Genomic DNA, 27,376 nt, shown 5'->3' on the forward strand with positions numbered 1-27,376 from the left:
CATTAGGTCACAGAGTATTTCAGAAAGGAGAGGGTAGGGAGTGGCATGAACTGTATGATAACAAACACCTGATTTTAAAGACTTCACAATTAATGTTTAACCTGAAGTTGCCATTAATCACTTGGGTTCTCAGGTTCTTGGTTATTACCACAAACTATACTTGTGCTAGTTTTCTCTACTATAAAATCTCTCAGGTTTATTTGTATATAATAAATACTTATATTCTCAGGATTCAGTGTTCATATTAAAATCTTTCTTTCACACTGTTCACTTGGCTTGACCCAGAGAGATACAACAACTGTAAGCTTTTTCTTTTCAATGTCATTGAAAGTTCTACTTAGTGCTCATTTTGCTGAATTTGCACCAAGTAACCATTTTGAATGTTCACATCTGCTGTTGAATTCGACAAGATTGTACGGTAGCTTGGGATCTCACTCTGAACTGGAGTTTTGTAACAGGGAAACATTTTGTTGTGCTAATGCCCATTGGTCAGGCCCTGCGCCTGCTGGAGCTTTTGCATCTTTTTGAAGATGCCCAAGGACACTGAATTGTTGGCTTTTTTTTCCTAGATGGTTGCTCAGCTAAAGGATCACCTTATGAGACATCTGCAGTATGTAGGAAAAAAGAAGATTGACCAAATAGTTTTGGATTACGTTGCAAACCTGGTTAGTTTGATTTCATAGTCACTATTGTGAGCAAGCATGTATTTGTTGGAGGGTAGGGCCTTGGGTATGTACTGTGTGTATGTAGCATATACTTGGTGGGAGGAGATTGTTTTTAAGATGTTTAACCATATTTTGTTGCTTAATATTGTATATATTGATAAAGGAAAGAATAACACTTAAATAATACTTAAAAGAGCTGCATTGGTCACTCAGAAAAGACAGTTCCCTTTACAGCTTGTACAAATGTGGTCTACTCCCAGAAATGAAAATGTGAATTCGTCCTGAAAGTTGGTCTTTAGATCCATTTTGGTTCCTGTAGAATACATTGCTGCATGTCTTGAATAATGAAAGTACCATCAGGGGAAAGACAAATTAAGAAAAAAAGATTTCACTCCAATATGACATGTCAGTAAACCATCACTACTCCTACATACTGAATTCGATGGGCTTTTTGTGAGTGTAGCAGGAAACAAAGTTTTGCCTGAAGGAATCCATATAAACTACAGTGAAAATTTCTTTTCCAAATTAATATTTTTCTGTCTTTCATCCTCTTAAGAGAAACTTTAAAAAATAAGCTGTAAAAACTGTGACTGTTGTTCATAGATACTATTGTACCCGATTTTGTCTGTCTCAACGTCAAGTCCTTTAAGTGCAGAATGCAGAGTCCACAGAAGCTCACATGGCAACTAGAAAATCATCTTCTTTGTCTTTGTGCTAGCCCTGCCACACTGTTCAGTAGAAAATCCCCACAGTGTCATTTTCTAGTGATGGAAATCTCAGGAGACTTTCTTGAGGCTACTAGTGCCTGCATCTTTTCGGAAGTCCTGTGCAAATTGGTTGTGCTGTCAACATTACAATGTTCTCTGAACTGCTGCAGCTTCCACTGAGGCTACTGACTTTTCTATTCAGGCCTCGCTCTGTAGCTTGGCAAGTTGTTTCACTGGTAATCGGCGATCTGTTTTCTGTAACTTTATAGGAAAGAAAAAAAAACCTGGTGGCTGATTAAAATAGGAACAGTACAGCATGAACCAAAGCTTTGTACCTGAAAACAGTGCTGAAAAAAAGCACAAATGGAATGTTTTTTCTTCTTTCATTCATTTTCTAGTTATCATTTGTTCATTCTTAATATAAACTAAGATAAAAAATATGAAAAAACACCTATGCAGCCTTGATCTGCAAGACTAAACTGTTGTAGACTAAACCTTACAATCAAACCAAATCTCAGCTCTCCCCATCAGCAAACTCTTGGGATTAATTTTTTTTTTTAATGTCACTAAAAGTAAGAATTCTCTCAACTCAATTTACAGACTTCTCATTCTTAGAAAAGCTATAAACAAAGAAAATATGTCTCTAAAAATTGCTTCTGTCCTCTGGCCGTTGCATCTTAGGTGCTGTTTGGAAATATTTAGAAATTATTTCATTATTAGGCTTGGGTTTCCCCTAATCCTCATCAGAAACTCTGTATCTTAAACCTTTCTATATACTAAATGTTTGGAGATTCTTCAGGGGAATGAATTGTTTTGATTCTTGCAACAGTTTTCTGTAACATTAGCAGCGTGTAGCTGAGCTACTGAAACCAATGAAATAGGAAGAGACTCAAAATTATTTGCTTGTCTGTTTGCTTTCATAAAATACGTTTTTATTATACTCAGGAGCTAAGGAGTGGCTGAGAATAAGGCTCCGTGGTGTGTAGCCACTGTATAAATCACTTGCAGCTGAAGTTGAAGTAGCCAAGACATGGGAGCATTGACAGTTTCTCATAAAACAACAGACTAGTGGCTGGTTGCTGTCAGAGACCTGTGTCTACTTGTATGCAGAGAAGTAATGTGGGCAAGTGTGAATGACATGTCTCAGTGGGAATTCCCTTGTTTACCGAGGAGGTCTGCAGAGCCCGAGTATGTTTGGTTACCAGTCCACGTGCCACCTAGCCTGCAGTAGTTGCATGTGTGTCCATATTCACTCTCCCCCTTGCTATCACTTTATCTTAGCTTTACTCTGTATCTCTTCCTCTCACTCTTTGCATTTCAGTGGGGCAGGAAAGGGGGGGGGAAATAGCTTACAGGGGCAACATAACATTTGCTGCCCTGACAGCAAGCAGAAGGGGAGGCAGAGTGAACAGACCACCTGTGGCACAGGAAAGAGGCAGACCAGAACAAACTACTGAAATTTCTCTGGAAGTGCCTGCACCTTTTTTGCTCATGTCTGTGGCTAGCTATCATCCGATGTGGTCTCAACTGCAGAGGAAAAGCAGACAAACGCCATTTGGATTTGAGTTTCCTCAGAAGGAGGATGGCTGCCTTGTATCCCCTGCACAGGAGGGGATCTGGAAGACAGCAAGACCTTGTCTCGCTCCCTTTTTTCCTTTGCTTCCAATTCTTTTCTTTCGCTGCTTCCATGTCTTTCCTGTAGAAACAGCTACAGGAGCTGAGCACTTGTGGTTCCAAATTACTGTAGTGGAACTTCAGTCTACTCAGCACCATTGCCTGGAAACATAGATGTTTCAAGACAGCAAGGTGCTTTGCAAGTGTCAGCCTAGGCCGTACTGCATGCACTGTCTCGCTGTTGATCATGTGTTCTCTCATTAGTTTAGAGCACTCCAAGGGAAATGGCTTCTGATACTTGCCCAGAAAAACCTAATATTAAACGTCTTTGTTACTAAATAAAAAATGACTTTGCTGTGAAGGTGTGGCTTTAGCTCTTAACTTGGTTCCCCCAGAGACCCGCTGCTAGCCTTGGAGATGCAGCTGCCTGTACTCCCTTGATAAAACAGATAAGGTTTCCTTTCTCTCATGCATGTTACCCTGTGTGTTATATACTGATAAAAGTTTGAGATATGGCTTCTCTTTCTGTATGTATTTTCTACGATGTCCATGGTAGATGCTGATCTCCAAAGTGAGTAGTGCTGTTGGTGAGGGTGTCGTATCACAAGCATACATGTATTTAAGATTTAAGTATGTTGTGATAGCTAGGTTGACTATGACTTAAGAAGTTATCTTTCTATACCCTGTGAAAGCTGTACAGTTTGCTGTATTGTTAAGCAAAGAATATTGATTCTGGAGGATCATACCTGTGAAAACAATTTTTGCACAAATAATAAGAGGTAATTTCGGAGTTTAAGAACCTTCCCTTCACTTCAACACTGATCTTCAGATCCAGCTGTAGCTCCCAGTGCAGAGGCCTTAGCTACACCCTGTGTGCTGGCCAGAGATGAAAGTCATTCCGGCAGCAGGTGCGGTTCTTGTGACCCTTCTCACTAATTTCCTGGAAAATGAGTGAAGAAAACTTGCCATATTCCAGAGAGATTAAACTGGAGCTTTCTGGAGCTTTCCACTGTATCCAGAGAGTATGAAGATGGAAAGTATTAGGTGGTTATTCTGTATCAGGTAGCTGTGCAAGGCTGGATGGAGTGATGGAGAGAAAAGGTGCTACCTTGTAGAGCGTTCTGGCCAAGGTACAGAGGAGAGCGCTCAGGAGCATTACTGAAGACCAATATTCCTGTTCTGGCCTTTGCATATGAGCCTCTCCTGCGTGTCCTGTTTCTCTCTTGCTCAGAGCCTGTGACAAGTTAGAGGTTGGAGGGGGCAGAGCTGATGAGGAGAAAAGAGCGGGGAAAAAGGATTCCTGGATTCTGGCCATCTCGGGAGGGAGGGAAGAGTTTGTAACTTCTCGTGACACCTCTCTGCAGAGCAGAAGTCAGACTTGCTTCCGCAGAGTTTCCTGGGATTGGTTGATTAGTGCACTTTGAGGCCCGGAGATAAAAGGTGTAGAGGAAGTGTCTCAATTCTGTTACTGAGATATGGAAGTGGTTACATGTGACAAACGTGAGGTGCTGGCAAAAGGAAGTTATTTCACCTCTTTTGTGCATGGTTTCTCTCTTTCAGCTGCAGAAGCTTAGAAGGCCCAAGGGGGATCAGGGCTTGGGGCTTTTGTATGCTGACAGTCTGTACTGGAGGTCAGTCTGGAAGCACAAAGAAGTGACAATATGGGCCAAGGGATTGATGTACTTTACTTTGGACAAAAAAGAAACTCAACAGAGGGAGAGGCATTTTGTTGTCTCATTTTTCCTCATTGCCAGGACTAGATTTGTGATTCCTCCTGCAGACTTTTTTCAGCAAACTGAGTATTCTGCTGTCTTCAGCATCATCCAGTTTTGTCTGGGCCCTAGGGACCTTTCCTTGCCAAATGCTCAGCCACTTGGACATGCAGTTTTTGCTTTCATGGCAAACAGATCTTTGAGAACTTGATGCAGGAGTGTGAGATCGGTTGATCCCCAAGAAGCATGATGTATTAAGATGGTGTATGTCTTGCACAATGCTTTGATGAGCTGAAAGTACTTACTTTAACCTTCTGGAATGGGGCAATTCAGTAACAATTCAAATTCTAATCAATTTTACTTTTTAAGCCCCTAGGAAAAAAAAAGATAAATACTGAAGTCTTAGTAGGAGTCTCATGATAAGTTTTTAAAATAAACTGATGTGTGAAATGAATGAAGGCCAAGTGCCTGCTGTACACAGGCTCCTGGAAACATTCAGTCTTTTCTTTTTCGCTTTAGCTGAATCTGGTACATCGAATAATGAAAGAAGTTTGGAGGAGATACCAGCTTCATTCCTGCATCTTCTGCTTGTGAGCAAGTAATTTGTTAAAGCTTTCAGCCTGCCTTTTAAAATATGGGCATAATAATTTTGGTCTTCAACAGTACTATTTGCTTGAGTAGTCAGTGCTTACTGTACTGTGAAAGTCAGTATCACTGTCATGTACTCTCTAATGATTCTGCTGGCCCTCTTTAAGCCAACATGAATATTAATCATACAGGCAGTGTTATGGCTGGAGTTCAAAGTTGCTGAGTTCACAGTGGTCTCAAGCTGGATAGTGGGTGTTGAACACCTCTAAAAGCCAGGTCACTTATACTAGCACTCAAAATATTTCACTTATTGCTGTTGATACTGGGTACTGCTGAGAGACTTGTAAATATGCAGTAATGGGGGAAGGGGAAAGGGGATACCACAGAGACTTTGTGTGTCAACATTGAACAGCTGGTGCTGTTAGGTGATAGATACCTAAGTAAAAAAGATAGCATCCCATGGCAATTCACCCAAATTGCATGCATTTAGTGCACACGTAGTACAACAAACCGACCATATCTTCAGGAGACTGTGGGCATCTCAGGTTCCTAATATGTTGCTACTTTGTTTAATACAGTGATGAGAGAGGAAGTACAGGAGAGTTTGCAGTGTTCCACATTATGAGTCGGATTTTGGAAGCAGCAAATGGCATGTGCATGCCTTTACCTCCTGGTAAGTCCTGTGGTTTGCTGTTTTAACCATAAGTGAGGAGAGCAATGCTATGAATTCCTCCCAGAAGAGCACTAGTTGCAGCAGATGTGTCAAGTTAGCTTTGGCAGTATTGAAATCTGTTCAAGACAGTTACAGAGGGGAAGACCCTCCATAAACACGTGCAAGGGAAGTAAACAAAACTGAATAGTTACTCCAGATAAGGACAACAAACCAGAAGTTTAGTTCTCTGTTTTCAGCTTCCAGTGAAGTGCTTGGGCACAGTCTTAGCTCAGAACTAAGATTTAGACTTCTTTCACTTATATATTTTGCTTAGACAACTGGACTTTAGTGTCACAGGCTACGAGGGAAAATCGTATCCTGGAGGGGAAAAAAAAAAGCGTGTTTTTTCTCATGCTGTTGCCTTCTAATATTTTTCAGTTTTATCCTGAAAGGATTACCTCTAGCCTTGATGGATGAGCTGATCTTGATAGTAGACTTTCATTTCTTAGAGCTCCTCATAATCGCTTATAGTCTTTTCAAAACTCTTGCTTAATTTTTGTTACAGAAAGACTTCTTAACTTCTTAATGCTTTCAGATTCTGTTTGAATCTTTCTAGTTTGCATTTCCTGATCTGTCTTCAATCTGTGAAACTGTTTTTGGTATGAGGCTGTCCCTCAGACTTACACTGTGTGGGCGCAAATGGTGTCACGTGATGACAAGACCATCATCTGGCTGATGTTAAGTGAGGAACTAAAGTCTTAATGCTGCCTGTGGGAATGTGTGGGTGGCAGCCACATACTGAGGGTGGTGAGGCCTCAGTTTTTGATTAATCGGGAGGAAAGAGGGAGATAAAAGACAAATTAATAGAACAATTCAGATACAAGGCAACAGCTTGGAGATGTTTAATGATTGCGTATGACTATAATAACTGTTTTCAGTCCCCTTAGCTTTACTCTTTCTGATAGGATTGTACCCGAGAGGACTTAAAGGATGCCTAAATAAGACTACATGACATTTGAAAAACTGATTTCCTCACTAACTAGAAACAGAAGTTAAGGACAGTGTTGGCTTTAGCTAGAGTAATGCCAGTCTCTAATACAGACTTAGAAAAAAGAAAAAAAAAAAATTGTTGCACCAAAAAAGTTTGTACCTATTTCATAGGTTTTCACACCCTTCACTTCGGGCTTGGTGTTCGATGTCTCCCTCTACATACCCTTCTGCACTATATTGATACTGGAGTCTTGCATTTGACAGAAACATGTGTTGGGAAATTGCTGAAAGGTACAGTGAGTTTCATGCATTTCATTTGTTACCAGCCAGCTAATTGGGAGTGATGTCCTTTCAGCCGTTCAAATTCAGACACAGGATTTACCACCCAGGAGACTCAGCTCTTCTCACAGAGTGTTGTTTCGGTGAGAGCTGTACCTGATGGTGCTGCCCAGCTGAAAGGAGAAAGTTAGGGCTCAAACTATGTGATTGACAAAGAACAAAGAAAGTACTTGTTTGGGGAGAATTTGAGCTTATAATTTTTCTACTTGGGACTTCTTAGAAAAGTGAATACTAAAGCTCATCATAGAATTTGTTGGGGGATTTCTGTGATTATTAAAGTGCACACATATGAGTAAGGAAGTTAGTCTGCTATCCAGTCCTCAGCTTTTGCTTTAATTCTGTTTGGAATAAGATGATCCTAGTGCTGGGATTAGCAAATGGCTAGAAGCTCTGAGTTAGGAAGTAATTCAAAATAAGCAAACAAAAGGCTACCTGGCCCAGCATCCCTATATTTTTAGTAAATATTGAGCTCATGGACGTCTTCTAAATATGTCATAATGTTAACTAAAAGCAGGAGTTAAAATAAGTTCTGTATGAACCTGTGTAGTCATCAAAAGCAGATCATGTTCTGTATGTGGTTTCCTCTCAGGAGGTGCTAAGTAGCTTGTTTCCGCAAAGGAGGCTTAGGACAAACTAGCACTCGTATGGTGGCAGTGACTGGGGCCTAAGGCTCCAGTTAATTGCCTTTTCTAGATCGGAAGGGAGGAAGAGAGAACTGCAGCATAAGTTTCCTGGGATGCAGCAGCACTATGATAAGACTTTCCAACAGTAATGCATTTCATCCCAGCTGCAACCATGTTCCTGTAATGTGCTATTTCTTTGGTGTTCGAGAAAAGGGACAACACAATATGCTGTATTAATCTGTGCCTGGTCTTGATAAATGAAATATTATATATGCAGGGAGTTCTTAGTCAAAACAGATTTGAATTACTGTATAAATTGTTACATAAAATGGTGAAGTTACGTACAAATATACAGAAAAATATTTATATAAATGGTATAAATATAAATAACACTCCTAATAGTGCTTGTTTAAGATTAAAATTTTCATTTCATTACAAAGGTTATATATATTCAGAACATCTTCAGTGAAAGTTGAAAGTGTTAGTTATGTGGTTACTGGGTTTTGTTGTTGTTGTTGGGTTTTTGTGTATATTTTTTTTCTCCTTATAGATCTGGATGACACTGAGAAGAATGAAAAGCTGAAGTTCAGTATTGTCATGAGGCTTCCTGAGGTAACTAATGACTTTGGATGTAATTTCTTGGATTTTGGAATTGATAGGAAATTCCTCCGTGTGCATAGGATCAAGCCAATGGAAGATTTAGCTGTGATTCAAATAGGGCACAGATATAACCTGAACCTCCACAGTTTCTCCATCTGCTACTTGTGACCTGTAGGGTACCCCGATAACTTAAATTACAGACTTGTCCATAGTGTTTTACAGTGTCTCCAGTACCCTACAGGAATCAGGCAGGACTGACACTGTTCTGCTGAGTGCTCATCTGCATAAAGCAGTAAGGGTTTAATAGGGTTTAAAGAGAATTTATGGGGGTTTTGTGTGTGTTTTTTAGCATGCACAAATGTCTGTCTCGCTTGTGACCTCTGTATTTGGTTTTATACATTTTATCAAATATGCTTGAAAGCTGGTACAGCAAAAGCTGTAAAATCTGATCATACCGCAACTCTGTGGCTGGGATTGAATTACAAGATCTCCCCCTCTGTGAAATCTTCCAGCCTCGCCCACTGGTAAGGTGACTCCTTTAGCCACATGCTGGAACTAATTACTGATGCTCCATTGAAAGTTCCAGCAGAATGGCAGATTGACTTCTCCTTTTCCTCTTTTGTTCTTGGTGCACACCACAGTACTGCGGAGGAAGCACAACATCTCAGAGAGCAGAGGAAAACCAGGGATCCCCCCTTGGGGATTGCCTTGCTGTAGAACAGGCTTTTCTCAACATAAGTTGCTTATTGTTTGCTCATTATGGGCTGTTATGTATAGTTCAAATGGCCAGAAGTGCTGCTTTGGTTTTCCTCTAACAAGGGCTTCTTTATCTGGCAGCAGTTCTGAGAAGGGGAAGGGAAGGAGAACTCCACAGGCGGTTCTTTGTCCTCTGTATCTTGTTTTGGGCATGGGTTGGTGAGCTGGGGTCAGCGTGGGGCCTCTGAGCTGTCAGCCCCAGGCCTGGTGGGTGGGGAGCGCCATTCCAACCCCGCTTTGACACGAAGGGCTGAGCTGTTAGGGCCTCAGGGGACATGTACTGCTAGTTACGCATGGTAGACTCTTGCCTTATTGTATCTATTTACAGCTTTGGGAAAAAATTCAGAGAACGGTTTGTTTGCCAAAAGGACACTTTGGGGTGACTGGGACTATTTTGAGCAGGTTACATTCACTAAATGACTTCAGTTGCATCAGAAGCAAGTATTTCAGCACCATTGAAACTATCCAGCCTTTCCTAAACGAACTCTTTCAGTAGTCTGTATTACAATACAACTGAAGGGGGCAGGGGGAAGATCTAGATAGGGAAAATAGCAGAAGGTGCAGCTGATTGCACAGTGTGTTCATATTTGTTAGGATTGGAAGCTTTGGGATATCTGAGTTTGAATCTCTTTTGCCTTTGGGAATGTGAATTGATGTTATCAATTCCCGTGACCATGTCCTAAGTAATGGGATGCAAATTCTGTTCCCAGTATCTCTCCTTGTTGGCATTCTGCTTTTGTAAGATTCTTTAGGCTGTGAGCCTGAGAGAAGCCCCAATCCTGAACAGAGCATTGAGGAATGGGGCATCTGTGTTATTCTTTGGGACAAGAATGGATCTAAACCAAAGAGTCACAGTGAAGGACAAATGGTCATTTTAAGCCTCAATTAATAATTAAGTACACATGCAAAGTGGCAGGGAGGTAACGGGACAGACTGATTGACAGAAACTTACTGAGTAGCTCAGTGGGTACTGAGTAGCAAGGTTTTGATTGTTTCCCATGTTTTGGGAGCGTATTGCTATCTCTTAGTTACTGGCTATGAAAGGAAGGCTCCAGGGTTAAAAATGATGACATCTTGGCTTCTGTCATCAGTGTCCGAAAAGAAAGCATCTGTGTTACAGCCTGTATTTTGATTCAGTTTTTTTCCTCCTTTTCCTCCTCCTAAGTTTCCACTGTCCTGTTTATGTTCTCAGGTTTTTGGTTTTTGTTTTTTGGTTACTAGGCTCTCAGTCAAAAGGTCCGCCAGTTTTGGAATCATCCAATAAATGCTAATTTCATTGCACGGAAGTATGTGAAACTTTTGCTTGAGAAGCTGGGGAACAGGCAGGTAAGAGCACACAGGCTTTTTTTTTTTTTTTTTTTTTTTTTAAATCTTTTGCTTTGACAGTGTTGAGATTCCTGACCTTTCTGTAGACTATAGCACACTAAAGATAACACTGAAACTTGGCATTGTGTGACTTTGTGAACTAACATGAAATATTCTCCCTTACAGTCTAGCAGTCCTATGCCTGAGAGACTCTCAGTCCCTGTAGAGTTTTTGCCACTTAACTACCTGACTAATATGTTGGCAGAGATAGAGAATCAAGGTAATGTTAATTCTGTACTTTGGAAGACTGGTAATTGTTACCCTTTGATGCTCACACTCAGTCGTATCCTGACTAGATTGACATAACTGAGTTCTAAAACTCCAGTTATGTCTGAACATGTAAGTTTGGTCGTCTTTCTGCTGATGGGAGTTGTCAGGGGGCTTCTTCACTGCCATATCCTTTCATCCACACCTCCTGTGTGTTGAATCCAGTTGGCAAACTTGCATTTTTCAGCATACAAGTAGTGAAACGTGGTTCATGCACAGCGTGGTGGTAGCTGTTATTCTGTGTTCAAATAGGGAGAATGGCTTGTTCCTTATTTACAGAGTATGGTGGCCAAGAGGCAACCAAAATCAGATCTTCCACCTCAGAAAACAGCATCCACATCACTAGATTAGGAGGGGCTCTGAAGTAACAGGTATTTTTTATTTCAGTGCTGTTCCTTTTTCTGAAATTGAATTCAAATTGGTTAGGGCAGTTGCTTCATACAATGGACCTAAGTATCTGCAGATTTTTGAATTCCACTGAGAAAGCAAGGCGCATTAAAGGAAGCATTACATTTTTTAGCATTACTGGCTATGCCTATGCTAGTAAGCAAAGTAAAGTCAGGATAAGGACCTACAGGCTAAAGTAGGATTGTCCATGTATGGATATCATTCCATTTGGGGAGGAAGAAGAGTTAAACCATATAGAAGCATATGAGAGTGTGCCCTGGTCCGTTTTATGTACTAGCACAAACATAGCCACTGTACTCAAATCTTGGTTTGGATATCCAGTGTAGAATTCGTACAGAAATCCCTAGCAGCCTGCAGGGATGGTCTGTCGTTTGCTTATATCCCACTAACAGGAAAGCTTCTGCCATGAGTGAGCATCCAAACGACTCCACTGAATGCCGTAGGTATTTTGTGGAAATGAAAACACAGTTCCATCTATTACCTTATCTTTCAGTGTTGTAGGTCCAGATGTTAAATAGACTGCAGGACTAAGTGTATGAGAACACTTATGATTTTGTAAATACTAACTTTCTCACAATGATTTTTCTAGGTGTGCATCCATATGAAAAACAAGATCATGTTAACGTAAGATTTGTAGAGGAAACGGCACTCAAACACACTATGACATTTTTGGGCCTCAAATATTCCTGAAATAACATGTTCTTGAAGGAAGCTAACTGTGGTACTCTTATGTAAAAGTATTCACACAGCAGTGTGCAACCAACTTTTTTTTTGTTTTAAACTGAAATGTCATGTTGTTTTCCAAATAATCTGCAGTTTTGTGTAGTCACCATTACTGATATAAGCTACTAAAAATATTGTTTGGTGCAACATATTAAGGCTGAAATCACCGACTTCTAGATAAATCCTAGAGAATTCATCTGATATAAACCCAGGTTTCCAATGAAAGATACCTGTGGTTTCATTGTTTCATGTTGAAATGATCAAATAGGTGGAACTATAGTGGGTATCAAAACTTGCTGTGAAAATTAGTATTGATGTCAATTATTTTAACAAGATAGACAATCCTGAAAAAGGTAGTCCAGTTGTATTGTACAGTGACAAGAAAGTGGTACATGTTTACTCATTTAGATTAATAAAATGATTTCTTGGTGTGTTTATGTAAAGCAGGTAAGAATAACAAATGACGAATCAGTTTTTTGTATATAATGCATCAGTAATGATGTATTCATTCCTCATGGAGGTCATGTGTTATTTTACGGTACTTCTGCCTTTGGAGTTTGAGTCTAGTATATTCAGTTTTGTAATTAGTGCAAAATATAATCTTCTTAAAGTGCCTGTGACAGGGTTTTGTTTTGTTTTGTTTTAAATGTGTATAATATATTGTAAGCAATACAGGATAAGAAAAAAGTTCTTTAGAAATTTACCTTAATGGTGGCTTGGACAGAGTTTTACTGAATTCTTTCCTTACAACTTTTAGTGCTACAGTTCAAGCCCCAGCTTCAAAAAGAAATGGAGCTTGTTTTTCCTTCATTTTCAACTTTTATTTATGTGTAACTGAACCAGTATTGTTTGGGTTGTTTTTTTACATTCTGAACTGTGACATTAATTTAAAATAGTAATAATCGTGGTTTGCTATGCAGAGAAAATCTTAAGTTCTCACATGTAGGGTTTCTGCAGTCTTTATTGGATTTAAAACCACCTCTGTCAAAGTTTCAGACTATTAAACTAGTGAAACTTTGACAATTTGATACAGATTTTTGGAGGTTTTCAGTAGCAACCTCTGGTATTTTCTCTGAGCAGTTTCCACTGATGCTTCCAGTTCCTTACCAGTGAAATAAAAAGATGCAGTTCTCAGGAGCGACTCAGCAAGTTTGTGGTCATTCCCCTGTCATTGCCATCAGCTGAGGAAGAGTTTTAGCCTTCTCAATAACTGCATAGAGGGAAGGAGTATTTTTCTCAATATAACTAGAATTTGTCTGGCAAGCGTCAACTCCAGTCCCAGACTGCAGAAAGCTATGGTGGTGCATTTGTATAAGCACTGGGGACTTTGTTCGTATTATATTAATAACAAGAGAAGATTTTTCTAGCCTTTTCTTCTTAATGAAATGTATTATAAAATATAATCAGATGCAATAAAAATTCACCTGCAAAAAAAAAAAGCGTAGTATGATGATCACTCATTTTTCTTAATATTTTAAAATACTGCACTGCCATTTGGGATACCAGGCTCCTCCTAGTCAGGAGAAGGGAACTTGAATCACTGACTATTTAGCTATGCTTCTGGCATTGACAACTACTTTTGTTTTTAATACGGAATTTGGCTAAACACTAGTGGACATTCCTTCAGTGCAGTGTAAATGCTACTGACCCTAGAGATTCAGCAACCAGTAATGGCCTCTCCTGCTTTAGGTGCTGTCTGGTCAGATTTCAATTGGCTTTACAATAGGTTTTCTGAAATGTCTCATATTTGAACCAGGTTCACTTGGTTTGAAAGGAGCCAGAGCGCCGTAGGGCCGCGGCAATGGGAGACTGTATTCGTCATCTGGGATGTAGGCGGTTGGGCGTTGTTCCGCTGTCGTGTGGACATAGCCGGGCGCTGCAGCTTGTTCCTCTTCTGCTGCATGCTGTGAAAGAAACACGTTTTGATCACATAGTGATTATATGCTTTAAAACTCCAGTACTCTCCTGAGCCAACGTACAGAATGCCTAACAAAGGAAACACCATTAGTCTAGTCCTTAGCAAACCAGGAAACCCAGAGGGGTATTTAAAAGGAAAGCGTGAGTTATTGACCATGTAGATGTGAGTGTGTCCTTTTAAACAGCGTACAGTTTGAGCCTGTATTGCTTTTGTTACTCATGAAGAAAACAGATTAGATGAACTTTTAAAAGTTGTAATGAGTGTGCACAGAACATCTCGAGAACAAGATAATAGTCCTGATGCTTCAAAACGTGGCTGTATTTACACTGACAGCAGCTGTCCCTGAATACTGTTACTGCACTGAGCTTGTGTCCACAGCACTGAAAGGAAACTGAGCATGAGGAGAAGTGTTAATGACAGAGAAGTGCCTTATTCTAAACCAGTTTTACTGCAGCACTTCTGTGGGACTTCAAGTTCTTTTAAGTGTATGCACAGCATATTCCTCTCCCAGCTTTGTGCGCCTTTCAGATTCCCTTGGAGTGATCAACTAAAGGATTCACATAGCGAAGCTGATTTCCTATCAGCAAGAGTTCCCCCAGTATGCACTTCTCACTTTTATACTGCTCTTTCATCTCTGGAAGCTTTCTGCTCTAGGATCACTGATGGTCTCAACTAAGGAGGCAGCGTATGCAGCAGGGTAGAATTTGAAGCACTATTTGATATGTTGCCCTGCCTACCCTCGGTGTCTTGCCCAGCAGTCTGATTTCTTGCTACTTTGGATCTGATGGTCACTGCATCTGGTATGTGGAAGATGCTAAATTTATTTTTCCCGAACTCCACACCCCACCTTCTGCAGCTTTACCTTGAAATCAAATGGGAAGCAGTACCTCACCAATGGCTATCTCGCTCATCAGTCCAAAACATGGTCATACAAATTACTTCTATAATTGAAGGTAAGTCTTCCTTTTAGTGTGTTCTCTCCCTAAGATTCAATGACCAGTTCTAAGCAGTGTTGCCAGGCTGCAGCTAAAACTCCACAAACCCACCATGTACCGCTTTAGTAGCTGTCTCTGTCTGTACCGTCGTCTCCACTGACTCCTGGGGCTCTGTGTTTGGCAGCAAACAGCTACGCAGTGAGCACAGCTCTTTTTCTGAAAGACAGGCTGGAGCAGTGAAAAGATGGGGCTGAAGATCTAATTGCAATGTATGGCAGAAACTTACTTCAGCTCTGGCTTCAGCTGCTGCTTTTTGCATCTTCTCATTGCGTAATATCTTCAACCATTCATTTTCTGTTTCCTTAGGAGGGGGAAGGCCTTGATCTATCCTTGATGAAACAGTCATCAAAAATTGCTCTTTGTCTCTCACTTCCTGCTGGAGTTTAATGGCAAGTGCTTGCTTCATGGATAACTCTGCAACAAAAGCCATTATCTTCTGGGTTCTGTCCTTTATCTTCTTCTGCAGTTCGTTTGTCTGGAATAAGTAACAATTGCATTTTAGTTAGGGCTTCCCTTTAGACACTTGCTGGGCATGACACTTGGGTAGGTATTGAGTAGGTGAGAACAAGTCCAACTTAACACGGTTTTAAGAAATAGTTCCATACTTGAAAATGACTTCATGAAACAGGATGCATGTTTCGTGTGTGTACGCATGGAACCACAGAAACTGGCAGCCTAAGAAGCCACATTTACTCAAGCAAGTTTGTCATTACCTCCTGCCCTTTTCAGCTGAATAGCAAAACTCTCACTGCCCTCAAAGGCTTGGTACCCTGATTCTCATTGAGTTTATGCACAATTAACTTTGTAATAATGGTGCAATAAGCCTGATCTTTACAAGATAATTGAGTGATAATGCGGACACAGCGGGGCTGTGGGTTGTGAAGTTATCCTTGGCAGGGGGACAAACAGAAAAGGAACAGGACAGGAATCCTTGAGTCTGACTGGAGATGATTTAAACAAAAAAAAACCCCAAAACAACCCCAAATTTAAATACTCTTTTATTTTTTAAATTACTAATAGGGAATTGGGAGAGTCAGAGAATGCACTTGCAAATGTAACTTTTGGCACGCTGCCACTTTTATGGTAGTTTATTAGCCTGTGGCCATGATTTCACAAACCCAAATAACAGCCATGTTATTTCTCTGTCTGTGGAAAATGAAAGTTTTACTGTAAAGATGTGTTTTGTTTTGAGCCTTTCCGAGTGCCAAACCTAACACCTAAGGAAAAAAAAAATCAACCCTGGCCTTGTTTTACATTAATTACTTTGGTTTTTTTCTGTCTTTCACTCAGCTCTGCTCTGCTCTAGTTGGAGCTTTTTCATTAAAGAGGTGAGGATGAGAGGATTTTTTTGCTCTTCCCCAAACAATACTACTGGCAGTTAAAAGGAAATGGCTATAATTATATAAAAGTAACTGTATTGAAAATGGTATTTCTTTCTTGTGTGGTTCTCCCTACCTATATAAGAAACTTTTGAGCCAGATATCAAGTTTATCTTTTTGTATATTGGAGTAGAATTTACCTGGCTTTTTCCTTATTTCTTTTTACCCTTTGCCCTGTTTGTTGTGGAAAGGCTGTTAAGTACATGTGCAAAGAGAGGATTCTACCAAGTTTTTAAGCATCTACCTGAGAAAGAGCTAATCCTATATTTTGATGAAAGGTACTATTTATGGTGCAACTTTCTTTCAAAAAGAAAGTACACTCACCTAATGCTGTTGGTATGTTGATATTGCCATTAGTACTAAATGTCTGTAATTTCTGAAGACTAACATTATTTGCCTGTCAATATTTCCAGCCACTTTTGTAATTTGCAAGTGAGTCATCTTACCTCTTGCCCACATATTTTTTCATTTTGTATAGGCCAGCAAGCAGAGCATGCAATGCCCTCCTTACCCTTTTAGCTAGCAGCAGTGTGTCCTGCTTCCCGTTCTCTGCTGTGGCACGGATTCTGTCTGTCAGCCGGGAAATGTGCTCGTAGAGAAGATCCATCTCCAGCAACTTCTCCTCCTTTTGCACCAGCTCCACCTCTAGCTGCAGGGAGAAGGAGTATACAGGGTGTAGATAAATGACAGGGGAAAGTGTAGCGCAGGGTGTTCCTGTGATTGCTTTGAGAGCTGCTGAAATAATACAGATGAACAGCCATAAATAATCACTTCGCCACCAGTTTTCTCAAAATTTTCATGCTATCTGCTAAGTGTCAGGCCAAAGCTGGTTCAGTTGGTTGCTGTCAGTCATACAGTTCTTCCATATCAGACCGGGCCCTTTAGGGGGGCCAGGGCTTACACCAGCATTGTTACTGCCTTGCTGTGACTTTCTTGAAAGCAATGGGTTTTTTCTAGTGGTTTTTGTTTTTAAATCTGGTTCCTTGAGTCATGCTATAATGAGAAGGTTTCAGCTCTTGCTTTAAATACCTTTTCCCTCCTGCTGCTAAAAAAAAACAAAAAACAAAACAAACAAAAAAACCCTACAGGCTCCAAAGACTAAGAAAGAAAGTACTGTGCAACTAAAAGTACTTTAAAATCACAAGGAGATTAAAAGAGAATGTTTAAACTTATCTTGTGACTCCAAGAAACCTGGCTTTTTAATGTGCAGGTTGGTAATAGCAGGCTGTGTTGTAGCCTGCTTGGCTATGCAGAGCTCCCTCCTGTCAAGGAATATGGGACAGTAAAGCAAAAAGCTCAAGTAATTCAAGCAGAAGTGTTCATGGTAAATCCTTACAAACTGGATTTCAAGAGGAGGACTTTGGCATGTACTGCTCTGACCCTGTTACTCTAATACCTTCACAGCCCTGTGTGAATCTACCCCGAACACTATATACAGTGGGGGGAGTTTTGTGCCCCTATAAATGGGACAGACAAAAATATCTAAGAAAATACTACTGTTGTTCATTCCATTCCTTTACCTTCCCCCCATATGCCATACAGGAGGTGCCCTCAAACTGGCTTTTGTGTTGGACCTAATGCTTCGTTTTGAAGCCTCTCCTGGCAGTCGCCAGCAATGCTGCAGTCAGGTGTGCAACTGCGCGGCTGGCCTGGCTGCCACTTCCACGAAGGTCCGTTCTGTGGCACCCTGCTCGGTGTGGAAACAAAGCAGTACAACCAAAGCCTGAGAAGGATGTTTGTTTGATCCCATGTCACATATGCAGACTTCGTTAAGAGGGTAGTGGGACTGCCTCCTGCTTACAGCCCATGCATAGTGGTGGAACAGCTAATAGCCAATTGCAGAAGAATGACAACTTCGTTTGCTAGCAGTTCGTTATTCTGCATTTCTTTCCCTCTGCTGCCTTTTCTGTGCCTTTCCCTAGTGAATTGGGAGGGTCTGCACTGAAGTGCCAGTGATGCAAATGGACCAGCTAGCAGAGGATGCTGCAGAGCCAGGTCCACCACACAGAGTTCTCCCTCTCCAGCCTCTGCTGGAAGACGTCAAAATGTCCCACATCCAGTTGTACTGGAAAGTAGATGCTGGGCTAGAATTCCCATTAGCCAATCATAATTGTTTTAATTCCTCTTACAGAAAGTTTATTTTTAAAATAAAAGATACCATTTGCTTTTTCTAAAAGTGGTCAATCACAGTGGGATGGCTTGTGGCATGAGAAGTGATGTTACCTGCTCAATCTTTTTTAGCAGCTCAGGTGGAGATGGGTCCTTCCCTCCCAAGTCTCGCTTTCTACTCTCATTTGCAGGATCAGCAAAGATTTCCTCCATCTGTTTAAGCCTGTCCTTGCACTGGGAATACTAGCAAACACAAAGCCACAACAGTTATTTTTAACAGACAAGAAGCCAAAAGCCCCGCTATTCCTACATGACCAGAGATGGAAGGTCGTAGTGTGTCTGATTTACACCAGGAGAACTGCACTAAAGCGGCTGGGGTGGCTGCACTGCCAACACCTGGGCTCGGAAGTAAGTCTCTGGCCTTGCTGCTGGGAGAGCGTTGGGGATGCTCAGGCACTGTAGGCCTAAGCTAAATGGTACTGGTCGAACACTGGAAAAACATATCCCTATGAAACCAGAGGTGATTGTACATCATTCTCCTGTCCTGTTGCTAACGGACGGGAATTTGCAAACCGGTAGACTGTGTCATGGAAGGTCATCCCTATAATGCACAGATATAAACGGGCTTCATCTTATTAATGGCTTAAGTGTCTTGAGCACTTGTTCTCTTGACTCCTTCTCCACATGCAACACAATCTGAAATTGTGTATAAATAATGCAGCTGCATGGAAGAGGCTGCTTCTCTGAGCCACCAGGTGTCACGACAAGAGCCCTGGACTAGAAGATGATTTTTACTTTCTGAACATGTTTGGGAAGTTAGAAAAAGCCTGCCCTGGGGGCTGATAGCTTCATCAGCTCCTGCTGGTAGGCTGGATGAAAAGCCACAGATGGTTTGTACCAAACTTGGGCCATAGCGGGGCGGGCTCAGGACCACCCTCCACAGCCACTGTCAGTAGGTGGGGGGACGGAGCGGAGCTGCTGAGGCTGGGCAGCGAGCTGAGACCTGCCACAGCTACGGCTCCGTCCTGAGGAGGGGGGAGAGGAGCACTGGGGAAGGGTGGGAGCCCCCACCGGTGTCTGTGTCCTTCCCCACGCCCCAGGTCTCCGCAGCCCGGCCCTGCTGGCACCCTCTGTGGGGGAGGCGGCTGCGCAGGGGCTCCTGTGGGACTCGCAATTTGAGCACATCACTACAGGCTCTCCTGGGGCTAACAGGCAAGGTCTCCTTGTGCTGGGGCAGGGGGGAGTTAATACAAAGGATTGAGCCATTTTTAATTTTTTTTTTAAGGAGGCAACGGTGTGACAGTTGCAGGATGGAAGTAAACTCTGTTGTCTACCAGAAATTGAGTCCCACCTGCTGCTTTGTCCTCGGGCTCCTTTTTTTATCCTGAGGAATACACCAAACATTTGAGGTGGGGGGTCTTCCTTTATTCCCTACAATCTCCTGTTTGACCCACAGGATCCATGTAGGGATGTAGGAGGGATGCAAGTGCCTGACGATTTGGTGGCAAGTTAAATCTGAAAGTCCCACTTCCATACTGGTTAGCACTAAAGGTTTCATCCCTACAGGCATCCAAGTTTTCTACATTAAAGTTCTCAGGCATGTGTCCTGAAATGACTCAGTGGTGACACTGAGCAATGTGGTACTCCCAGGACCCAGAGAGGCAGGTGTTCCCTGACCTTTCTGATCTGAGACCTTCCCATGGAATAACGCTTCCCAGAATACACCAGATGGATATCCATGCTTCGTGTAAATACTCGCTGAAGGAGTGGCTGGGACCATTTCTTCATGTTTGGACTTGCAAGACTGGCAGTGGTGGGGCTTTGTGCTTTGACGTGCACCTGGCCATCTGTCAGCGCATTGTCACTCCAACCCTGATCTGTTAGCACTGACATAACATAACCCGAGTAAGTTGCTATAAATGCTAACCGTCAGTTGCAGGTGATGATCTTATGAAGGAAATAAGTGGTCACTGGCTCTCAAAGTTACAAAAGGTCACCAAAAATATAAAGTAAATGTTTAGATGTTGCTACCGGATTGGGGCTTGTTCACTGGGAGTTAACAAGTCATGTTTAACTGGAAAAGGGAAAATTGACAGATCTTCTTGGGTGGTAATGGAATTTTACCAGAACACTTGTCTTAAATACTTCTTGTTCTGGTAAAAAAGCATCACACAGCTTCTTTTACACTTTTGTCTAAGAACAGGCAAAGTAAAAACCTTAAATGACTGTAATGAAGAATTTCCTTGGCAAACCATGATTCAGTGCATAACTAGGTACTGAAAGATTTATTTTAGTTATAAACAACTAAAACTGATGCTCAAAAATACACAGAGTGGAAGAATGTAAAAGCAGGACCAGCACAAACAACAGGATGCAGCTATTATTCCAGTGATGTTTCCTATCTGGGTTCAAATTTCTCAACAACTAACCCAGGTGAAAATACCTTGTTGGAGGCAGTGGTACCTTAATGAGGTTAAGGACAGCTCTCCAAGTAAAATTTTGCAGGATTGAATAGTTAATTTAGAGAAGAAGGACTAGTGCAGCAGAAACACTCTCTGAACCACATAAAAACTCCATTAAAAGTTTCATGTTAAATTTAAATAAAAGGCTTACTTTTAAATGCAATATGAATTGGGAGTGATTAGATGCAGGCTAATCCAAAAGTATAGCAAAGAAAGCACATTTAGAGATAACCATACTATTCTGTGCCTGCTTAAGTGATGTGACTGTAGGCATCTATTTTCTCCTGATTCGTAGTGTTTTCCTTGGACAAGACTTTATCTGAGTTCTAAGAGGTGCTAAGAGATTCTAAGTCTTAAAACAAAAAAATCCTTTCCTGGAGTGGATTTAATACAGGGGATAGGAAAAGGCTCTACAAGAGAGGCTTTTCTATGTTTGATTGTAATCAGTCAGAAGGAATTGTTGAAGGATGAACAGACAGGAAGGAACATATGCCTAGATAAAGGGACTGGTCTGAAAAAGTGGAGATCTGATGTTATTTTGGAAATCTCAGAAGGTAGGTGAGGTACATAGAGCAGTAGAAAAGAGCAAATATCTTACCTATTTTTAAAAATGGGGGGAAAAGGAGCTATGGAACGATAGATAACTTATCTTCACTTTCTGAAGAATAAATCTGGAATAAATCATTAAGCTTTCTTTGTAGGTAGCTAGAAAAGAAAAAGGGTAGGAATAACAGCCAACACAGGTGTGTTGAGTAATGCCAAATGAGACCAACTTCCTACTATGATAATTTAACAGGTGTGTGGAGGACAAATAGTAGGTATCATGCATCTTGATTTTTACATAGTTTCAATATTGTTTCATATGACATTCATATAAACAAGCTAAGGAAATCCATTCTTGATGAAAATATAAGTTAAGTACTACATCAGTAGAGTAAGGTTCAGCTCAGACTGCACATACTTTGTGGAGGAGAAGATTCAAATTCAAAATTACCTTGGTCTAACAAAAGAGATAATATTAAATAACAAATGCAGGGTGCTACATGTAGGCAGGAGAAATTACCTGTACAAATACAGAATCAAGGTGAACTGTTTATATACTCTTGTGTCAAAAAAGGGTCTGGTTGTTACATATGTTTACATGAAGATGAATCAATATGTCATGTTGCAAGAAAGGCTACCATTGTATCTGGATGCATAAGCAAGAATGTAACCTGCAAGATGCCTGAATGAATCCTTTCAGTCTCAGCTACTGATATTAGGCACTGCACCTCAAGAAAAATAAAGACCAAGTTGCCAAAAATAAAAGAATGCAAAAAAAGAATGATGTAAGAAAAATCTGGAAGGGCTGATTGAAAGAAACAGAATTGTGTAGCCTAGCAAAAGGATGGGAGAGGAACATGATTAACTTTCTCCCAGTAACATGACATGTTGCAGGGAGGAAGACAATGATCCATTTGTCATGTCCCTGGTGGACAGAATACAAATCAATATTCTTACACTGCAGCAAGAAAGATCCAGGCTAAAGGTTAAGAAAATCTTTCCACTGTTAAGGAAGGACTGGGATAGCTTGCCAGAGAAACTGGGGTTTCCCAGTGGTGGTTTGAAAGCACAGCTTAGCCCTCTCAGGAATGACAGGCAATCCAATGCAGGAGTAGGAGCAGGATTGCCTAGATAAACTCTTTACCTCTCTACTAGCCCTGTTTTTCTATGACTGTGATGATGTAGTCTGGAGGTTTTAATGGGGTTGCATTAAAACCTGGACAAATGTTGATGCCAAATGCCTCAAACAAACTGAAGGTCCCTGTACGTTAGCTGAACTCCGAGGCATGAAAGTCCCATCTACAGCATCTTGACAGCTCAGCAGGTCTACATATTGGACTAATTAATTATTAATGCTAAGTATTTCTCATTGATGCATGAAGGCAGATTAGTTTTCATGGGTCATTTCAGTCAGTGGGAACCATCCCTTGATGTGCAGTCCCAATTAAAAGTTACATAATTTTATGCCCACAGAAAACCACCTTAGAATCTCACCAGGTATTTTTTGTGTCAGACAAAGGAAGTAGCTGTAAATATTTCTAATTTTAATGCTTTACATACCTAGTCCATGTTACAAGTACTTGCTTAGAAGAGGTCTGGTATTGCTTAAGACAACAGTATTTTATTAGCTAAAACCTATTCACCAATGTTTCGCTCTTTTGTGGAAATATGCAGCTTCTGATGAAAAGCATACGAGTGGAACATACATCAGTTTGATTAAGCAGCTCATGTGAAACATAGGAGACCCAGGTGGAATTTTTGTTCTTGCTGAATTGGCACACAGCCCTGACCTGTGCTTTTCCCTTTCCCAATGAGTACCACAGCCACCTAGGCAGGGGGTCAGTTTCTGCAGCCAACTGAATACAATGTACTCATTCATCCATCTATTCCAAGAGGTGTATCTCTAACAGAAATAGATATCCCATCTCAGAACAGCTAATTTAGTGCTGATTGAAGCATCTGCTGAGAATACGTGGGACTTCCTAGATTCAAACAGTGCCTCTAAAACAGTCAAAATATTTCAGTCAAATGCAAAAAAACCAAATATTGAAATATTTTCTATTTTGTAAGACTGAATCTTGTTTTCCTTTCAGATCTCTCTCTATATTTGAAGTATTACCAATGATGTACATCTGTTGTTGGAAAATCATTCAGCATACAATACTAGAAAGTTGAATTCACCCGTGAAGTGATAAAAAGAAAAAAAATTCTAGGGTAATGGGAAAATTGGGATATGCAGGAGAGGAGAAAAATAGAACAGATAAGAATAATGACAGAGTCTGAAAAATACCCGAGACTTAAGGAGAAGAAAATTGAGAAGAAAATTTAAGAGGTACAGGTACAGGACTTGGCCTGCCTAATTCAGACGGTCTAAACTGTATTTCAATTGAAGATACTTTTTGAAGCATCCTTCTTATATGGTTCAAAGTTTCCCATACCATCAATGGGGAGAGGTAGGTGCCTTGAGAATAAAGACCTCTAGCAGGAATATCATGCTCCCTAAGTAAGGTTATCAGGACCACCCTCTGGAGGCAGACACCCAATTCTTTCCATTAATAAAGACACCTTGTTCACTTATCTGCATAATTTGTTCTGTGGGCTCCTAACACAAAGTTAAGGTTAGGCACACTGGCTCCTACACAAGGTCACAACAGAATGGAGAAATAAAAAAATGAAGAGGAGAACTCAGAAATGAGATTTACAGTATGCATTACAGGAGATCCAAGGGCCTCCGATAGAAATCAGGGTTTCATAGTCCTGTGCTGCACTGATCCTTTCTCTGAATGTTTATAATTATCTAAATTGAAAGATAGACAAATGGCAGTCCAAAAGGAGCTCCTGTTACCACCTCTTCAGATTTCAGCTTGGCTTCAGAGGTTCATTTAACAGACAAGACAAGTGATGTAGATCTGTATTCACCATATCGAGTTAAAGCCTTGTGCAAATGATCATTATCATAAGATCCTTTGCACATCAAAACTGAACAGATGCTGAGTTGGATTTCAACATGGGGTCAAATCTGTAATCGGTACAGGAAGTAGCAATCTGAATTTGGCAACCAACACCAGAATTCAGATTCGAGCTTACGGCTTTTATTTAAATCATGAAGATAAAGCCAGACAATTTGAAACTGTTTCTCACTAGACATAATGGCTATTGGCAGTGGGAGGAAGAGTATTAATGCCAGAATGGTTGAGCATAAGGAGACAGCCAGGTTAATAGCCGGTTTGAAGCACATAGTATTCAGTAAACACAGTATTTAGTTACATTTTAAATGGCTGATAACTGGTAATTTGCCATTGTTCACTGGAAAATCTCTGACTTGGGAACAATTATTAAGACCACTCCATGTGTAATATCACACCACTCTGTATTTTCCTACTTTTTAATTTTATGTCATTATTGCAAAAAGACTTAAAGCACCTGTAACAATAGCCTCCCTTTAACAGTGATTTTAGGCTTCACATGAACCATCATAAGAAAGGAGAAAGTTTTAGGAATGCAGAACAGAAAAAGCAAAGTTTCATGATTGACTCAGTTCACAAAAATCATCTGCATTCTGTTACTGTATTTGACTCAGTGACTCTCAGTCTCACTCTAAATCTTACCTGAAAACATCTCTTTTTTTTTCTTTCTTTAGTCTATCATCTTTTTTTTCATACTGCCTCTGTTCATCGTCTAAATCTGTAATGGCACTGTAAAGTTCTTTGGGGCATGATTTGCATAAGGTATTGTACAACATTTTATTCTTTCAGCAGAGCATACAATTTCTTTAAAAGGCAAGAAGTAACAGAATAGTGCAAGCACTATTTCACAGTGAGTCACAGCTCCCATTGATGCAATTATGAGAGGCAGTGGTACACCCTAATTTATGATTTTGTGCAGGCACTAACAGAATATGTATGGAAAAAATTACCATCTGGAGATAAGGTCAAAAGTAAATGAGCCATTTCAGAAAGCAAGGAAAGAATGTCCCAAACACTGCAGTTTGTTAGTTGTTTAATGTCATTTTGTAACTAGAACTAAAAGTTACACTGTTTTTGTGTAGAAGAAAATATATGTGGATTATATCACTGTAGGCAGCAGAGTTTCCAGAGTAGGCTCAGGGTCAAGTGTGAATTGAGTTATTATTTTAGAATTTTGAAGAGCTAAGTATATCTCCTACCCCTCCACCTACACCCATCAACACAGTTCTAAAAAATTTTATCTATATTCCCATTTTTTCTCCATGACTCCCATTCTCCAGCTTAGTCATACTGACATTTCAGGCTATGGGTAAGGTTAGCTGAGATTCCATACCCAGGAAGCGTTTGGCATGTGCATAACAAAGTGCATCAGCCAGTTACATCTAAGCGTAGAAACTTATGTATGTGAAGTTAAAAACATGCAACAGTGTTTTGCTAGACAGGTGTATTACTGAACTTTCTGTTTTAATAAACCTTGTACATCCAGCCTTTTTTTCCCTATGAAATTATGTTAAGTTTTAAAATACAGAATAATACAAACAACAAAAAAAAAGGCTTTCTTTCCCACCAACCTGTATCTGAAGTACCCCCAGATGTGTGTCCAAGGCATTTTTCACTGGGAGCGCTTTGAACCACAATTTAATCTGTCTCTTTTTCTCAGCTACCTTCAGCTTCAGAAATCTGATCTTTTCATCCATAACCTGCATTTCAATATCTCCATTTCTACACAACATCTCTTGCATGTTTATTTTTTCATATAAAATGCATAGTTCTTCTTCTCGTTCTCTGAGCAGAAGACCACTGCAATAAGCCCAAAATGAAAAGGTAAAATTTTAAAAAAATTGACTTATATTCAGTGTATTCCATTCAAGAACATAACTGGCAACTTTGAAAGACAGTAATAATCTGCGGAAATGTACAAAGCTTTCACAAATATTATTTTAATATCATGACAATATTTTAAATAGGTAACAAAATAATTACAATGTGAAAATCAGAGAACAAATAATTGCAAAGGTTACTCCAGTGTCTCATATAATTTTATTAAAAGCTCTTCTGGCCTTCCACAGCATTCATTTAAAAATGGACTAGCAAGATCAGGTAGCTTTACATCTTCTGCTTTTTTATACCTTACCTGTGCACAAAGCACCAACAGAGCAGGAGGCTACAAGTTCTCAAGGCATTCAGAAACCAAGCCACTATTTTTTTTGATAATGGTTCTGGAGAATGAACATCATCACCAATAGAGAAACATCTGTATAATGCAAAGCAGCCCTGACATTGCAGTGAGGCAGACCGTTTAGTGAAACATTGTAGTGATGCATTCTTTTAGTATTCCTAACTAGGAGTGCTTATAAGCTGAAAAATATTGTTGCTTCATGAATGTCAAAATTAAACACTACATTACATCAAATTTACATGTATACCTGTCATTTTGTTCCTGAATAGCCCTTTCATATTTTTTACGCAACTGCACAATTTCCTCTTCGATGTGAGTGACCGTATTGGTAAGTCTCTCGAGATCCAGACACCGTTGCTTTTTCTTTTCTTTCATCTCATGCATGATTTGTACAATTTTGCAATAATCATTTTTGAGACTGTCTGTAATTGCTACATTATTTGTATTCTTCAGATGTTGTTTCTGCAATTTTCTTTAACATAACAGAAAAGTAGGAAAGTTTTTAGTCCCTTCAATTTGAAAGCAATTTCAGCAATTAAAAGCAGAGCTTAAACTAATTCCTCAAATACACAAAGGATCTTCTAAGTCACTGCTTCACAGAAGCATTACAAGAAGTAGAAAGAATTCCTGAGAACAGCTTCTCTCTGCAAGCTCTTTCCAGCTTGAAGAGAACTGGATTATGGCCCAAGAAAATGCTATAAAAGGAGCACTGCACTACAGCTCTTTTCATCTCCACTGGGTAGCCCAAGGGGACAAAGAAACAACGTTCAAGAGCAGAAGTTTAAACTGTGATACAAAGTCCTAATGTGTAGAAAT

The 27,376-nt window shown here is 40.3% G+C and overlaps 2 protein-coding genes across 7 annotated transcripts in view; one reads left to right on the forward strand and one right to left on the reverse strand.

Moving 5' to 3' along the window:
- The window catches only part of GSAP (gamma-secretase activating protein), a 48,217-nt gene extending 34,929 nt beyond the window's left edge, over window positions 1-13,288 (forward strand). For 4 of the 6 annotated variants that reach the window (XM_075024769.1, XM_075024771.1, XM_075024770.1 and 1 more), the window contains 8 exons: window positions 570-665; window positions 5,218-5,288; window positions 5,865-5,959; window positions 7,100-7,219; window positions 8,441-8,502; window positions 10,468-10,572; window positions 10,738-10,831; window positions 11,876-13,288. In XM_075024769.1, coding sequence (XP_074880870.1) covers window positions 570-665; window positions 5,218-5,288; window positions 5,865-5,959; window positions 7,100-7,219; window positions 8,441-8,502; window positions 10,468-10,572; window positions 10,738-10,831; window positions 11,876-11,976 — 744 coding nt within the window. In that variant the 3' untranslated portion in view covers window positions 11,977-13,288. Of the gene's footprint in view, window positions 1-569; window positions 666-5,217; window positions 5,297-5,864; window positions 5,960-7,099; window positions 7,220-8,440; window positions 8,503-10,467; window positions 10,573-10,737; window positions 10,832-11,875 lie in introns of all 6 variants that reach the window. The other 2 variants (XM_075024773.1, XM_075024772.1) reach the window with 2 other exon arrangements.
- A 397-nt stretch (window positions 13,289-13,685) lies between these two features.
- CCDC146 (coiled-coil domain containing 146) overlaps window positions 13,686-27,376 on the reverse strand; it is a 76,242-nt gene continuing 62,551 nt past the window's right edge. The window contains exons 14-19 of the mRNA XM_075024768.1: window positions 26,808-27,032; window positions 25,953-26,181; window positions 18,525-18,653; window positions 16,813-16,950; window positions 15,149-15,397; window positions 13,686-13,913 (exon numbers count right to left, since the gene is read on the reverse strand). Of these exons, the coding sequence (XP_074880869.1) occupies window positions 13,710-13,913; window positions 15,149-15,397; window positions 16,813-16,950; window positions 18,525-18,653; window positions 25,953-26,181; window positions 26,808-27,032 (1,174 nt within the window). The 3' untranslated portion in view covers window positions 13,686-13,709. The remainder of the gene's footprint in view (window positions 13,914-15,148; window positions 15,398-16,812; window positions 16,951-18,524; window positions 18,654-25,952; window positions 26,182-26,807; window positions 27,033-27,376) is intronic.

This window comes from Buteo buteo, chromosome 4 (genome assembly GCF_964188355.1).
Source record: "Buteo buteo chromosome 4, bButBut1.hap1.1, whole genome shotgun sequence".
NCBI lineage: Eukaryota > Metazoa > Chordata > Aves > Accipitriformes > Accipitridae > Buteo > Buteo buteo.